General features: G+C 37.1%; 1 protein-coding gene across 3 annotated transcripts in view; it reads right to left on the bottom strand.

Annotated features, from left to right (window-relative positions):
* Positions 1-14,147, bottom strand: part of PCNX4 (pecanex 4) — a 54,599-nt gene extending 40,452 nt beyond the window's left edge. For all 3 annotated transcript variants that reach the window (XM_072963162.1, XM_072963161.1, XM_015249775.3), the window contains exons 1-2: positions 13,679-14,147; positions 3,646-4,390 (exon numbers count right to left, since the gene is read on the bottom strand). In XM_072963162.1, coding sequence (XP_072819263.1) covers positions 3,646-4,334 — 689 coding nt within the window. In that variant the 5' untranslated portion in view covers positions 4,335-4,390; positions 13,679-14,147. The remainder of the gene's footprint in view (positions 1-3,645; positions 4,391-13,678) is intronic.
* Between the last annotated feature and the right edge of the window lie 2,164 nt (positions 14,148-16,311).

Genomic DNA, 16,311 nt, shown 5'->3' with positions numbered 1-16,311 from the left:
TAACAACCATGAAAATATTTCAAATTCTGTACACTCACTAAGATCCACATGCCCAGAAAAAAGATGTTCCTCATAATGGTTAAGAAGATATAAACAAGAACCATTCAAACAATTCCTGAAAGTCTATGAACAAGCATGGTAGGTTTAACCCTGGTGTTTGTTAAAAATGCATAGAAAAAGTCATTTAAAATTAGTAATATACAACTGTACTGGTTAGAATAAAGAATGAGAAAAGAGAAAAGATTATTACACTCTCGGGCTTATCTCTTCAACTTTCACATTCTCTGAAAGAAAATTAAGATACAACTTGAAATATCTGACAACTCACCAAATTTGAATAGTCACACATTTCAGATAGTATTTATCTCCAGTATCACACCAACTGTATAAAGAATACCTTGATCCTTTATTATTTTGTTAATCAGAAGCTAACATTTTTCTAAAATTGAAATTTTTCTGCACAATCTTCATTTTTCTCTTCAAAAATAGATTTGAGGATTGCCTTTGTCCTTTCTTCTAGCTATAGTTGAAAAAAACCTATTTGTAACTATTAAAATGTAAACATTAAAACTGCATATTAAATCCAACTTGAATGTAGTAAAAAAACATTTTATTCTCTTTCACTTAGAAATAAGTAACAAAGTCAAGAAAACCAAATATAAATTAACTGAGATTTTTAAAACATTAAAAGAACCTAGAGCATCATTTAAACATAAAGATGCATTATAGCAGGTATATAATTTCTGATATCAGAAATGGCAGTGAGATAGTAACTCAATAGTCTGTATTTTGAAAACAATAAACTTACAAACTTAAATCTTTCAAAAGGGGTCATATAGACATACATTTAAACTCAATTTTATTGCTAACTTTTCAAAATGAAGCATTTAACTGTAATATATTTTATAGTTAGTAAATGGTAGTGGTACTAAAAAAACTTCCTACAAATTAATTCTCCCCTTACATATTTGATTAAGTGAAGAATTACAAGGGTATTAAAGAGTGTCCTCTGACCCATAAATGCAGCACAATTAGAAGAGATTAAGAGTTAAGGAATAGCAGACAGACCACCTAAGAACTGGTCAGTTTCAGTACACAAACTAGCTAAATACTTTTAAATGCCATGCTTTATTTTGGGCTACCGTAACAAAATACCATAGACTAGGTGACTCAAACAATAGAAATTTATTTCTCACAGTTCCGGAGGTAGGAAGTCTGAGATCTTAGTGCCATTTTGGTTGATTCAAGTGAGAACTCTCTTCCTGGCTTGCAGCCAGCCAACTTCTCACTGTATCCTCACATGGTGGAGAGAGATCAAATTCTCTGGTATCTCCTCTTATAAGGGCACTAACTTCATCAGGGACCTAGTTACCTCCCAAAGACCCTTTCAAAGTATCACTGCATTGGGGGATTAGGGCTTCAATATATGAATTTTGAAAGGACATATACATTCAGTCCCTAACATTCCACCCTGGTATCCCAAATTCGTGGTTACGAATTACATGTAAAACACATAGATCCCTTCCCAACAGCCACAAAAATCTTAACTCATTCCAGCATCAACTCTAAAGTCCAAAGTTACATTTAAATATCACCTAAATCATATACAGGTGAGACTTGAGGAAATATCCATCCTGAGGCAAAATCTTCCCCAGTTATGAACCTGTGAAACCAGACAAGTTATGTGGTTCCATATGCAATGGCAGGACAGACACAGGATGGACATTCTCATTCCAAAAGGGAGAAACAAGAATGAAAGATGGGGTGATAGGTCCCAAAGAAATCCAACATTTAGCATGGCTAATTCCATTAGATTTTAAGTTTGAAGAATAATCCTCTTTGGCTACATACTCTGCCCTCCAGGTCCCCAGTGTGGTAATGTCACCCAAATAGCACTAGGTGGGGAGCCCCACCCCCACAGGGTTTCAGGGCATTACCAGCCCCAAGCCTTCCAGCAGAGTCCTAGTTTTTTGACATGTGATAATCTCTGAATCACTTTTGGGTAATTTTCCTCTCAAAGAATAGTGCATGTTCGCAGCCAAATAGCTCTATTATCCCCAACCTGTCAAATCTAAGAAGTTGACAGCCTTCATTCATTACATCTTAAGTTCAAACTGGAAGTGCTTCTGCTCATTAATCCCACAAACTATTTATTAAGTGGTAGTCTAGCCACATCCTTGATGTCCCCTCCAGAACATGCTTTCTTATTTTTTGTAATATGGATAGACTGAAAATTTCCTAAATCTTCAAGTTCTAGTTTCCTTTTGCTTAACAATTCCTTCTTCAATTCATTTCTCTCTCTTTATATTTTACTACAAGCAGCCAGGAGAAATCAAGCTATTCATTTAACACTGTGCTTAGAAATCTCCTCAGCTATATATCTAACTTCATCACTCTCAAAGTTCTACCTTCCACAACATTAAAAAATAGTCCAGCTAAATCCCTTGTCACTTTACAAGGATTGCCCTTTCTTCCAATTTCCAATAACATGTTCTCGTTTCTGTCTTGAGATCTCACCAGAATTACCTTTAACGTTCACATTTCTAGCATGCATTTCAAAACTCCTCCAACCTCTACCCATTACCCAGTTCCAAAGCTGCTTCTACAGTTTTAGGTATTTGTTATGGGAGCACCCACCTTTTTCATATCAAAATCTGTCTTAGCCAGTTGAGGCTGCCAAAATGAAATATCATGGACTGGCTGGCCTTAACAACAGAAATTTATTTCTCACAGATCTGGAGGCTGGAAGTCTGAGACCAGTGTGCCATCATGATCAGAGTATGGTTAAAACTCTTGTTCTGGCTTGCAGACAGCTGCCTTCTCACTTTATCCTCACATGTTGGAAGAAGAAATCAAGCTCCCTGGTCTCTCTTCATATAAGGGCACTACTTCCATCAGACCAGGGCATCACCCTCATTATCCCAATTAGCTCCCCAAGACCCCACCTCCAAATAGCACCACACTAAGGGATTTAACATATGAATCTGGAACAGGGATGGGGGAGGGCACAAACATTCAGTCCATAACATACCTATACATTTCTATCTGGACACTAACCTGTGAAAGAGAAAGCTACAATCCAAAGAAACAGAGAAAAGTCAGATTTAGAAAAGGCAAGCAAAAGGAGTTATCAAACAATTTTGTTTAAAATTGCTATTTTCTATTTCTTCTATATTTTAAAAAAATCAAGATTCCTTCTATATAGTTACTATAACAAAATTAAGTAAGTTATTCTATTCATCTTAAATCCACTCCAACTATGCATAATATTTATTTGTATAAACTTTAAATTCTTCATTTTCCCCTAACAGGAGAGTTTCATCTTTTTTCACAGGTTTCAGTCAGGCAATCTTTTACATTCATAGCTCTTTATTTAAAGTAAAACACAGGATTGGAATTTTGCTTATTTATCTTATCATACAAAAAGGTTTTTTTTTCATTCTTCAATAAGATTAAATTATTGCTTTAGGATGTGTGTTTAACAGAGATTAGTCCTAAGAGATTAATCATCAAAACAATCTATCACCCAACGGTATGGTGACCTTCAATTCACAGATTCTCTTTTTTTTTTTAATACTAAGGAGAGTGCTTTAACTATGTATGCTTAAAAACAAAGCAAGTTTAAAATATTTGATAGCTTATTACCTGTGTGCAAGATCTACTGAAAAGAAGAAAAAAATATAAAGAGGCCTCATAAGAGGAGTGATTTCATAAGTATCCTGGGTTTGGAAAGTCGCAGTCTCTGTAGCTGTGTTTACAATTAATGAATATTCTCCAATACATAACGTCATCCATCCAAAGACAAACAGTAGAACAGTGCCTCCTACACTGCCATACAACAAGGTTATTCTGTTCGGGAGCAAATACCATGTTCCAAGACCACACAATAACCCAGCAAGAGCAGAATGAAAAACTGTATTGGCTATATATTTTTTGCCAGGAATTAGAAATTTGATGGTCTCAGCACCAGCACAACTTGTAAATTCATGCTCATCTTCTTCTGCTAAGATATCTGTTGTCAGCATTCTTTCTACTGTTACCGATTTGTTTCTGGCGTGTAAACTTGTGAACTGGATGACAAATGCAGTGAAAAGCATTAGTCCACCTGAAAGTATTGCTGTATAATAGTCTTCCAGGATGCCTAATTGGTACAAAAGTGTTCCTATTCCACCTAAAACCCATGGCATCAAAAAAAGGATAACCTGATTAAGATATATGTAAGGAGGAGCACAATAGCCTAATTTGAGTCGAGGGCCTCCAAGAACAGTCTGTGGAAAGCGCTTCAGAAAGAAGTCCTGTTTGTAATCATTCAGCAGAGGGACATCTGGACTCATCCTTCTCACTCAGGATTATTCTGAAAGTCACATCCTTTTCCGTAACACAGCAGTCTCTAAGAAAAAGAAAAAAGTCACTGTTTGAAACTGGCATACTTGAAACATGGGGGAGAAAAATTCCACATTTCTATTAGTTCCTTCAAGGACAAGATTTGTAACTTCACTTCTCTAGATCTTTCCCATTGTCTTACACACACTTGGCACAAAACAAATAGTTGCTAAGTTGTTTTTATTTATTAAAAAGAAATGTTTCACTATTAATTTATCTAGAACTTAGATAAATTTGGAATTTCTTAAGTAACTCACATTGTCAGATTTTAAGATCAAAGGAAAGTTCAAAAAGCCAGTTTAACTCTGCTGGTGGTTTAACCGATTGTTTCCCTGAGTGCTTCTGTTGTTTGTTTTTGAACTTTTTCCTTTATTACAAGAGTGAGCAAAGTTTCCATAAAGGGCCAAAGAGTAAATATTTCAGGCTTTGTGGACCATACGGTCTGTGTTACAATGACTCAACTCAGCTGTTGTTGCAGAAAAGCAGCCACAGATAATACATACATTAGTGGATATTAGTAGTTGTGTTCCAGTATAACTTTACACTATTTACCCAAAAAGGCTGGGGGCCAGATTTAGCCTGTGGGCCAAGGTCTGCCCACCCCTGCTCTATAAAATAGGATATTCTCTATAATGCTGTTGAATTGAAATGGAAATAGAAGTGGAAAATACAAATACTCAGTGTGTAGTCACATCACTTACAATTATACTGAACTTAGGATTTTCTGATAATTTAAAAAGTCAAATCTTGCTAAAATAGTAGCATTTCAATAAAAAGGTACTGGCAGCTCAACATGTAATAGGAAGAACAGTGAACTGGAAACCAAAAGACTCCATGAGTCAGATTAAATGCTTATTTTTAACTACATTACCACATGCAAACCACTTCATGATTCAATTTTTAGTCTCTCTTTCTGTTGTCAATTACCAAAATCTATCAGAACTAGGAAAAGCTGAAATAATAATAGGACTCATACATGCTTTAGCCTAGATTATTTTCATTTAACAGACATAAAAGCCTAAGATCAAATAATATGAATTCTCTTGTCAAACTTCTCTTTTCTTGGGATATACTCAGTAGCTTATTCTGAAAAAAAAAAAAGTTGTCTGTCACAAGATCAGTTAGGAAAGCATTACCTCAGGAGTCATATGTTGTTAGAAAAGAAGAATTAAGTTTAAAGCCATCTTCCTAAATACAGACATATAGACCAATGGAAAAGAATAGAGAGTACAGAAATAAACTCTCACATATACAATCAAATATTTGACAAGAGTGCCAAGACCATTCAATGAGTAAAGAACAGTCTTTGCAACAAATGGTACTGGGAAAACTGGGTAACCACATGTAAAAAGATGATGTTTGATCCTTACCCAATACCATATACAAAAATTAACTCAAAATGGATCAAGTACTGAAGACCTAAAACAATAAAACTCTTAGCAGAAAACAAAGGACAAAACTTCTGACACTGGATTTGGCAGTGACTTCTTGGGTATACCAATGTACAGGTAACAAAAGAAAAAATAGACAAAATAGACTTCATGAAAATTAAAACACTACATGCATCAAAAGACACTATCAACAGAGTGAAAAGGCAACCCACAGACTGGGAGAAAATATTTGCAAATCATACTTCTGATAAGATGTGAATATCCAGAATACATAAAGAACTTCTAAAACTCAACAAAAACACAAACTGATTAAAAAATTGTCAAAGATCCTGAATGGACATTTTTTAAAAAAAGATACATAAACAGTAAAAACCACATGAAAAGATGCTCAACATCACTAATCTTAGGGAAATGCATATCAAAAATATAATAAGATACCATCCCACATTCATCTGACTAGCCACTACCAAAAAAACAACCACAAAAAACAAGTACTGGCAAGGATGTTAAAAATTTGGAACCCTTGTGCACTGTTGGTGGGAAGGTAAAATGGTACAACTGCTGTGGAAAACAAGTAGTTACTCAAAAAATTAAAAATCAAATAACCATATAATCTAGGAATTTCACTTCAGGATATATACCCAAAGGACTGAAAGCAGGGTCTTAAAGAGATAATTTGTATACTCACACTCACAGCAGCATTATTCACAATAATTAAAATGTGGAAGCAACCCAAGTGACTATTGAAGGGTGGATGGATAAGTAAACTATGTTAAATACTTTCAATGGAATATAATTTACCCTTAAAAAGGAAGGAAATCCTGCAATATGCTATGTCATGGATGAACCTTTAGGACATTATGTGAGGTAAATAAGCCAGTCACAGTAAGACAAATACTGCATGATTTCACTTATACAAGGTACTTAGTGTAGTCAAAATCATAGATAGAAGAAGGGTAGTTGCCGTGGGCTGGTGGGGTGACAAGAATGGGTAGCTATTGTTTAATGGCTATAGAGTTTTTATAAGATCACAAGTCATGGGGATAGACGGCAATGACGTTTCTACAACAGTGTGAACGTATTGAATACCACCGACCTGCACACTTAAAAATGGTTAGGACAGTAAATTTTATGTTGTATGCATTTTACCACACACACAAAATTTACAGCCATCTTAAAGTAACCTTTCTTCCAATGAGTTTAACATAGTCTTTCCTCAAGTCACTTCTACCCAACCAGTATCAGCCCTGGAGAGAGGTTCTGGGCATCACAAAAGGTTTTTTGGTCACCATTAAGAATTACTGCCTTACAGCACCTCTTGTTATACTGTTGGGAAGTCTTTTATACTGCAAACACTTATCATCTCATATTCCCCAGCTACTGGTCTTACCATCTGCACAGAAAGTCATAGCTTTTACTCATGACAGTCCTGAAAGTACTTAAAAAATTACAGAACCAGTGGGCCAAATGGAGCCTTAGTGGTTGATGGTTCAATCTTGGAATGAGAAGATTGCCTTCCTCCCCTCTGAATGAGAATATTTCCTGTACGGATGTCAGGCTCAGTGTACTACATTCTGATATGATTATTCAGTAGAAGCCATAGGTAAGTAAGGGCATGCTCCTGTGAGCATGTGTAAACATTCTGATTTCAGTTAGCTATGGAAGAGGCTATCAGAGAGGAAAATGAGCTTGGATAGCTGGCCTGGGCATTTTGAAAAAATCTAGATATGTCTTAAAGTTCTCCAGGAAGTTAGGTAAAAGCTGGCCCCTTCTCCACTGAGGCAAGTCAGGAACAAAGTGATGTGGCTCACTGGGAAAGGAAGCCAAAAACTGAAGATAAACTTATAAACTAGATTATCTAGCTGCATGTTACTAACCATATTCATTTACCTTTTAGTACTTCTGAGTCTTTCGTAAGTTTAGTTTACAGAAGACCTAAATAGACATCGCTCCAAAGAAGACATACAGATGGCCATTAGGTATGTGAAAAGACACTTAATATCGTTAATTATCAGAGAAATGCAAGTCAAAACTACAATGAGGTATCACCTCAAACCAGTCAGAATTGCCATCATTAAAAAGCTCCAAAACGATAAATGCTGAAGAGGGTGTGGGAAAAGGGAACCTTCCTACACTGTTGGTGGGAATATAATTTGGTGCAGTCACTTTGGAAAACCATATGGAGATTCCTTAAAAAACTAAAAATAGAGTTACCAGTATGATCCAGCAATCTCATTCCTAGACATATATCTGGAGAATATTCTAATTCAAAAAGATACACACACCCCAATGTTCACAGCTGCATTATTTACAATAGCAAGACATGGAAGCAACCTAGATGTCCACTGACAGATGACTGGATGAAGAAGTTGTGGTATACAAATATTCACACACACACACACACACACACACGGAATACTACTCAGCCATAAAAAGAATGAAACATGCCATTTGCAGCAACATGGATGGACCTAGAGATTATCATACTAAGTGAAGTAAATCAGACAGAGACAGATTTAATATCATATAAATATCACTTGTATGTAGAATCTAAAAAAAATGACACAAATAAACTTATTTACAAAACAGTTACAGGTTCACAGACATAGAAAACAAACTTACCATTACCAAAAGGGAAGGGGTGGGAGAGGTATAAATTAGGAGTTTGGGATTAGCAGATACAAAGTACTATACATAAAATAGATCAACAACAAGGTCCTAGTATACAGCACAGAGAACTATGTTCAGTATCTTGTAGTAACCTATAACGAAAAAGAATATGAATATATATATAACTGAATCACCATGCTGAACACCAGAAACTAACACAACATTGTAAATCAACTATACTCCAATTTAAAAAAATTAGTTTAAATGTTCTTACCTATTCAATGGAATACTCTGTGATTATAGTCTAAACAGCGGAATATTCTGAAGATGATTTACTGTTGATGTGGAATAATGGAAAGATGCCCACAATATATTGAAAAGTAAAATAAACATACTGATATCCCACTTGTATATACAAAAAGAGTACACACACATGTATATATGGTTGTTCAGTGTATATAAGTGTAAAAAATTTCAGAAGTCATACACACTAGGCTATGTTTGTGTTTGTATTTTAAACATAACATTTTGACACCTCTTCAAATTACCAAATATTCTCTAGAACTCTCAACCGATCCCCTGCAAACACATTCCATGCTTATCCTGGGTGCCTCTGCTCATGACCGCCTTCTTTGCCCAGGATCTTTTACTTCCTTTCATAATTAGTAATTTTAGTCAACTTTAGAAATTCAGTCTAACCCTTTCTGAAAATTTTGCAGGGCACTTAGACCAAATGTGCCTCTCGTCTCTCTGTATATCAAAACATTTTGCTTCAAATGGCAAAATTTTGTTCTTTTTTATGACTGAGTAGTATTCTGTTGTGTGTATACACACACACACACTACATCTTCATTATTCATCCGTTGATGGACACTTAGGTTGCTTTCATATCTTGGCAACTGTAAACAATGATGCTATGAACACTGGGATGCATGTAATTTTTCAAATTAGTAATTTTTTTTTTTTGGATATATACCCAGGAATGGAATTGCTGGGTCATATGGTAGTTCTACTTTCAGTTTTTTGAGAAATCTTCAGACTGTTTTCCACAGTGGCTGCACCAATTTACATTTCCACCAACAGTGTATGATGGTTCTTTTTTCTCCATATCCTCACCAACATTTGTTATTTTTGTTCTTTTTGATGACAGCCATTCTGACAGGTGTGAGGTGATACCTAACTGCAGTTCTGACTTGCATTTCACTGATGGTTAGTGATATTGAGCATCTTTTCATATGCCTGTTGGTCATTCTGCATTTCCTCTTTGGAAAAATGCCTATTCAGTTCTTCTGTTCATTTTTGACTCGAGTTTTTTTTTTCTTTTGAGTTGAATAAAATGTTTATAAATGTTGGATATTAACCCCTTACAGGTCTATCATTTGCAAATATTTTCTCCCATTCAGTAGGTTGTCTTTTTGTTTTGCTGATGGTTTCCTTTGGCGTGCAAAATCTTTCAAGTTTAATTAGGTTCCATTTGCTTATTTTTGCTTTTATTTTCTTTAGGAGACAAATTAAAAAAAATTGCTGCAATTTATGTCAAAGAATGTTCTGCCTATGTCTTCCTCTAGGAGTTTTGGTCTTACATTTAGGTTTGTAATCCATTTGAGTTTATTTTTGTATACAGTGTTAGAGAATGTTATAGAATTCTATTATTATTTCATGAATATAGTCTGTCTCTCTGGGAATATTCATTACACATATGTGTATGTGTGTGTATGTAGATAAATGCTATGTTTTTGTACACTATCTTATGACCTTTGACTCTTTTCTACTGAAGTGTTCACTTTTCTTATTAACTTGAAACAGCTTTTTATATATGAAGGGTATTAACTCTCACATGTTACAGTCCCTTTTCCCCCTCTATGTTAACTTTCTCTTGAAAAGCACTGTTAGAGAAGATTTTGGCAAGGATTAAAGACTACATTTTGATAGTCATTAAAATAGACTAAATGAGTTATCCTTCTCACAGGAAACAGCTAAATGATAAATTAGTACTTTTCACAATTGTAAACTTCTGAATAACTTCTGAATACCTACAATGTGTTAGGTGATGGTACTAAGACTGCTCTCTGACCCAAAGGAGTTTACAGTCCAGTAGGGTAGAGATCATTTTCCTCTCAAATAATTGTTACTGTTAAAAGCAACTGTGGAATTATTTTAATTTTCATTATTAAGAGAATAAATAAGGAATAGAAAGTTAGTATATAAATAACCTAAAATTATTTTAAATATTAAACTTGCTAAGAAAAGTAATTCTTGCTGATGTTTAAAAATGCCTACACAATCTTTGTCAGTAGAGTAATGAATAGAATGCACTCATCCATGTTCCTAAAAAGTGTTTAAAATTTGAAAGGAAATACACTAAAGTTCTACTTTTCCATCATCACCTTTACTAATTTGGAAAACAAAAAACATTATGTTTGGAAAAAAAGCAAAATGGCCTACACCTAACTACTCAAAAAGCAAAATATGAAACAGCTTAATTTTCATTTGCTCTAGAGAAAAATCATCTGACACTACCAGAACAGTTCTAAAAAGTACACATATGTAGACTTTTTTGATAGTCATGTACTAACTGTTGAGGGTCCTAGTAGGAATCTAGAGATGCAAAGACAGCTACCCCTATAATTATGAAAATACTCTGTGGGATCTTAACCAAATGCTATGCCACGGACAAACAGCTAAATTCTTGAAGATTCTTTTGAAAAACACTTGGTGCTGAAACATGAAAAATACATTTCATGTTATAGTTTATCAATTATGTAGTAAGCACTCTCTTCCTCCCAGCAACAAAACAAAAATCTACCCAAACACCTAAAAGAAAAGAACAAGAACAAGAACATCTCTTTGGATATATAAAATAGTAGTTATTCAAATTCCAGATTTTGAAGGGTCTTTGAATCTAAGAGTTTTCTGTAAATTCACAGGAACTCATTTGTAGGGAAAACTATGACTGGATGGGAAGGGTGATTAGATAGCTAAAATGATCTATTTACTGCAGAATATGTATTGGCAATGCTTCACAGGTGGAATGATGAGATGTTGGTTCTGTGATTCACACTTTCCAAATGTAGAACATTAAAATATGAATTGACAGCATTCCGTTATTTACAGAAAACTAAGATGGTAGGAAATACCCAAAGGTCACATCAGAGCATCATAAGTGTGCAGCACAGTCTGCAATACTTCTGCTCCCATCCCAGTCTACCCTTTTCACACCTTACTTATTTTACCCATTATAAATTCAAATGGATTAACAAGTTCTCTTCCAAAATCAAGTATCAGGTAAATGAAGTCTACCACTCACATGAATTACCAGAAATAAATCCATCCATTTTATAGAAAATAAAATTGAGAACCAGTGATATTAAGTGACTCAATCAATACCCAATGTCAGTTGGAGGAAGATTGCATTTTTCAATCACACCAAGCTACTGCCATATGAAAGGGAATTTCCTTTTGAGGATTCAGATATAGAAGGATAAATTGGGAGAATGGGTGTTCAAAGAAAGGTTAGCTTTAGAGGAATCTACACACGTCAGAATAGGAAGATTTTGTTAGCTACACACGTAAGAATAGGAAGATCTTGTTTGGCAATGGCAGGGAGGACTACTTGATAAGACATAAAGAAACACAAGTGGGGGAAGTGTCTGAAAGAAAAGGGTCTCACCAACAAGAAGAGAAAACAACTGACAGAATGGGAGAAAATTTTTCCAAATTATATATATGAAAGGGACTCATATCTAGAATATAGAAAAAATTCTTACAACTTAATAATGAAAAAACAAGCAATTTTAAAAAGGGGAAAGAATCTGAATAGACATTTCTCAAAAGATAATATACAAATGGCCAATATAAGCACACAAGATGATGTTTGACATTACTTATTGGGAAAATGCAAACCAAAATCACAATGAGATGTCACTTCAAATCCACCTGACTGGCTATAAAAAAGACAGACAATAACAAGTATTGGCAAGGTTATGGAGAAATTACCTGAAGTAGTAATGTAAAATGGTGCAGCTGCTTTGGAAACAGTCTGACAGTTTCTCAAAAAGGCTAAACATAGAGTTACCATATTATCTAGCAGCTTCACTCCTAGGTATTTACCCAAGAGAAATAAAAACGTTTAAGTCTACACAGAAATCTGTACACGCATAGCAGAAATATTATTCATAGCCAAAAACTGGGAACGACACAAACGTCCATCAACAGATGAAATAAAATGTGGTATACTCATACAATGGACTACTACACTATAAACAAGAACGAAGCACTACTGCATGCTACAACATGAATGAACCTTGAAAACAGAATGCTAAGTGGAAGAAACCAATCATAAAAGGCCACATATTGTATAGTTCCATTTATATGAAAAGTCCAGGATAAACAAATCCAAAAAGACAGAAAAGAGATAAGTGTCTGCCTGGGGCTGGTGGGGACAGTGAGAACTGGGGGGCTGAGGGACTGATTGTTAAAGGCTACAGGGTTTCTTTTTGGGGTGATGAAAATGTTCCAAAACTGAATGGTATGCAATGTGAAAACAATAAAGTTCTTACAAAAGAAAAAGAAACAGAAACAGAAAAAGTTCCCTATCTGGTATTTTCTATGGCAGTTTGTAACTAGTAGGCAGCTCCTTTAAGTAGGAAATTTAAAAGTAGCGTACAGGTGCCCAGTTAAATTACTAAAGCAGCTATATCTGAACTTGGAGTCTGGCTTTGGATGCTATGACAAAGGTTTGGCATGGGTGGCAGTGGATACCCAGTAACATAAAGGATGGCCTTTGCCCTAACTGCAGGTATGAGTAAACGAGGGAAAAAAATCCACCTAATATTACACAGCTGAATAAGAGAGAAATGACTGGTATACAGCAGCAAATCAATTCAAAGCCCTGATAAGGAACTTCTGAGGAGCAAACTTCATTTAAGTAAATGCTGGTCCTTGAGAGACAGAGTGTTGTGCAGATCAGTGAGGAAGGAATTACTCATATTCGGGGGCCCATGATATTCAGGGGCCATGATACGACAAATTTGGGGCAAAAGTGGAGATAAAGAGAGAATGAATACAGTACTAAGGGCAGAGTCTGTAAACTTCATTGGGATAACAAAGCCATCCCGAAATCTAGAATGAAAGGTCCATTTTCCATTTGGCAATAATCAAACTTAAAAGATTTCATAACGAAGAACAAAAATATCTATGGCAATTAAAACTGTAAGAACAACGTGGCTCTGCACAGGCTTTGAAATTAAGGGCGACCAAGAAGCTCCCAGGTGGGTGTCGGGGATCGAACGTACCTCGAGTCACCCAAGAGAAGAGGCGATGCGAAGGCATCCCGGGGACTGCATTTTTGCAGGCAGACCCGGGTTGGGCGCTCCCGCTGAGAGACTGCTTGCGGTCCGAACGCGGAGGCGGAGAAGCTGTAGTGGCCGGGCTACCAGTTTACCACGGTGGCGTCGGGGCCCGCTCCGCGTTTCCATGGCTAACGTCAACGCCGGCTGGTGCCGCCCGGCGCGGAACCCAGCGCGCAGTCGGGGGCGGGCCGGGCGCCCGGCTCGCCCCGCCCCCCGGCCTGCGTTCGCGTCCAAGTGTCCTGCTTCCAACTGGCCCCGCGAGGCGGAGCGCGGGGAGATACGCGCTTCGTTCGCTGCAGGCCTGGGCCCAGGCTCGCCTGGCCGGGGACCGTGGAAGTCGCTTGGACACTGTCCTCGCCCTGGCCCACAGACGGCGGCTGGGGTCGCAGCGCCAGCCCTGAACTTTCACCCGGGTCGCGCCCCTACGCAAGAGCGTCGTTGCCCTGGTGACGTGACGTCCTCCGCCGGGTAGTGCTCTGCGGCGGAAAGAGGAGCGGCCGCCATTTTGAGAATGTGTGGTACCCTGTGGTCTGACTGACGAGTCAGGATGGTAGTGCGACTCCAACCGCTGGGGGTCCTTCGACCTACATTAACCACATCCGTACTTTGGCTGTCACCAGCAACACAGCGACGGTAATAAATGCTTTTAAGTGATACTTCATACATACACGTGCTCGCTACTGCCCCTTTTGTTGCATTCCCCACCATGAGTGAATTTGTGTCTGCATTTTGTTAACGCAAGGAACCAAAATAAGTGAACATACCACTAAGGTATCGCTTTCTTAATAAGGCAAAGTTACTGTGTTTCACCTGAAGAAAAAAAAAGCTGTGGCGAACTTATTCGTGACGTTCACTTCAGATTTGGGAATCTTAACAGGGTAGCCTCAAAATCCCCAGTTTTGTTGGTTTAAAAGTTAAACATATGCCCATCACCCACTGCTTCCATTTTCCACGAAGTTTGACTTCTTCCCCATGTTGGGACACCTTCCAAGTTTGCTGGTTGGAAGTCCGCAAGACAGCCCCTGAACTCTTTAAATTGGACTCAAATGATTTAGAGGCTCCTGTAACGGAATTTTGAAGCCAGTTTGTCGGGATCAAGGTACCAGAGTTTTCCCCCAAGTGATTGATAACCTGGCAGTTCTTCGTTCGTGAGACTCCTAATTGGCTCGAGGGCTGTCACATTTGGATCTCTGATCTCAAAACTATAAATGAGCCTTTTTTCTTTTGCGGTTTTACTGAAAATGATGGCTTAGTTGTTAAGCTTTTAGGTTTTCAGGCCACAATGGGAAAGACCTTTTGGTGTTCATTGAAAGAAAGCCATGGCTTATTAAAAAAACAAACAAACAAAAAACAGATATAACTCTATCCAGAGGAAAAGTGTAGTTTATTGAAAGCATGTGGAAAAAACCCCTGTGCATTCGCAAAGTACGCATACTTTCAAGGGTACCGTTTGCAGATAGAACTCGTCAGTTTGGTGTGGAGAGGAAGTGTTCTCCTGGCCCATCCGTGATGGTTTCCAGTCTTTGGGGGAAGACATAACGTCAGTCATCATGTGTCAGGGTACCACATTAAGCATCTTTGAAGCATCAGCTACTGCTAGGAAGTCAGTATAGTGTGTTTAAGAGTAGGGGCTCTGGGTTCCAGAAGTCTGATTGGAAGTGTTGGGGCCCAGGGCAGGCCACCCCAAAATATGACTATTGATTATTTTGATTACTTTGAATTAAAGTTACTTAAAGAATGGCTGATGCAAGAGTGACACTTTGACCCTCCTGTGTCCCTGAAACCAGGAAATAAATCTCCTATGTGAATAGGATGCTCCCTGTACTAGGAAGTAGGAAGATATCCTTACCATCAGAGATAGGCGAAGTCTATATAAGCAGAGCTTGTCATTTGTTTAATTTACTACCCCAAACCCAAATTCTGTTTAGGTTCTTCACTGATTAAGCACCTGAAGCCTGAGTTTCTTTCGCCTGACAATTCCTCACAAGTTTGTTTCTGTGTGTAAAAAGTATAAAAGCTGCCTGGTTTGCTGCTTCTTAGCCCTCATTTCTATGGGACATCCATATACATAAATTAACATTTGTTTCTTTTTCTCTTGCTAATCTGCCTTTTGTCAATTTTATTATTAGTCCAGCCATAAGAACTCGAGTGAGGGTAGAGGGGGAAATTTCCCCAACCTGGACAGAACCCAGACACCTCACTACTTGTGTGATCCTGAGGTTACCTAATCTCTCTAGTGCTCAGTTTCCACATCTTGTAAAATTGGGCTAATAATAGATACAGAAGTTGCCCTACACGGAGTTGTATAAACTGGATTAAATCAAATAACTTTAAATTACTTAGCAAGGTAACTGGCACAGCTCAAGTCCTTAGTGAGGATGAGTGATTATGCTTATGTAGAGAGGCTATATTTGTAATGCCTGTTTTTGTCACTCTGAATTACGTATGACCCAATCAGAATGAACATTTTGTTGAAATACTTGCTGTAGCTATTTGGTGGTTAAAATTAATTTTTTCCATTATATTTGTACTTTGCACTTTATTAGAATAAAATTAGTAAAGCTTATGGTACAAGG

Source organism: Vicugna pacos, chromosome 6, assembly GCF_048564905.1.
Source record: "Vicugna pacos chromosome 6, VicPac4, whole genome shotgun sequence".
NCBI lineage: Eukaryota > Metazoa > Chordata > Mammalia > Artiodactyla > Camelidae > Vicugna > Vicugna pacos.
Note: the sequence above shows the minus strand (reverse complement) of the source record. Positions and strands in the feature narration are given on the sequence as shown.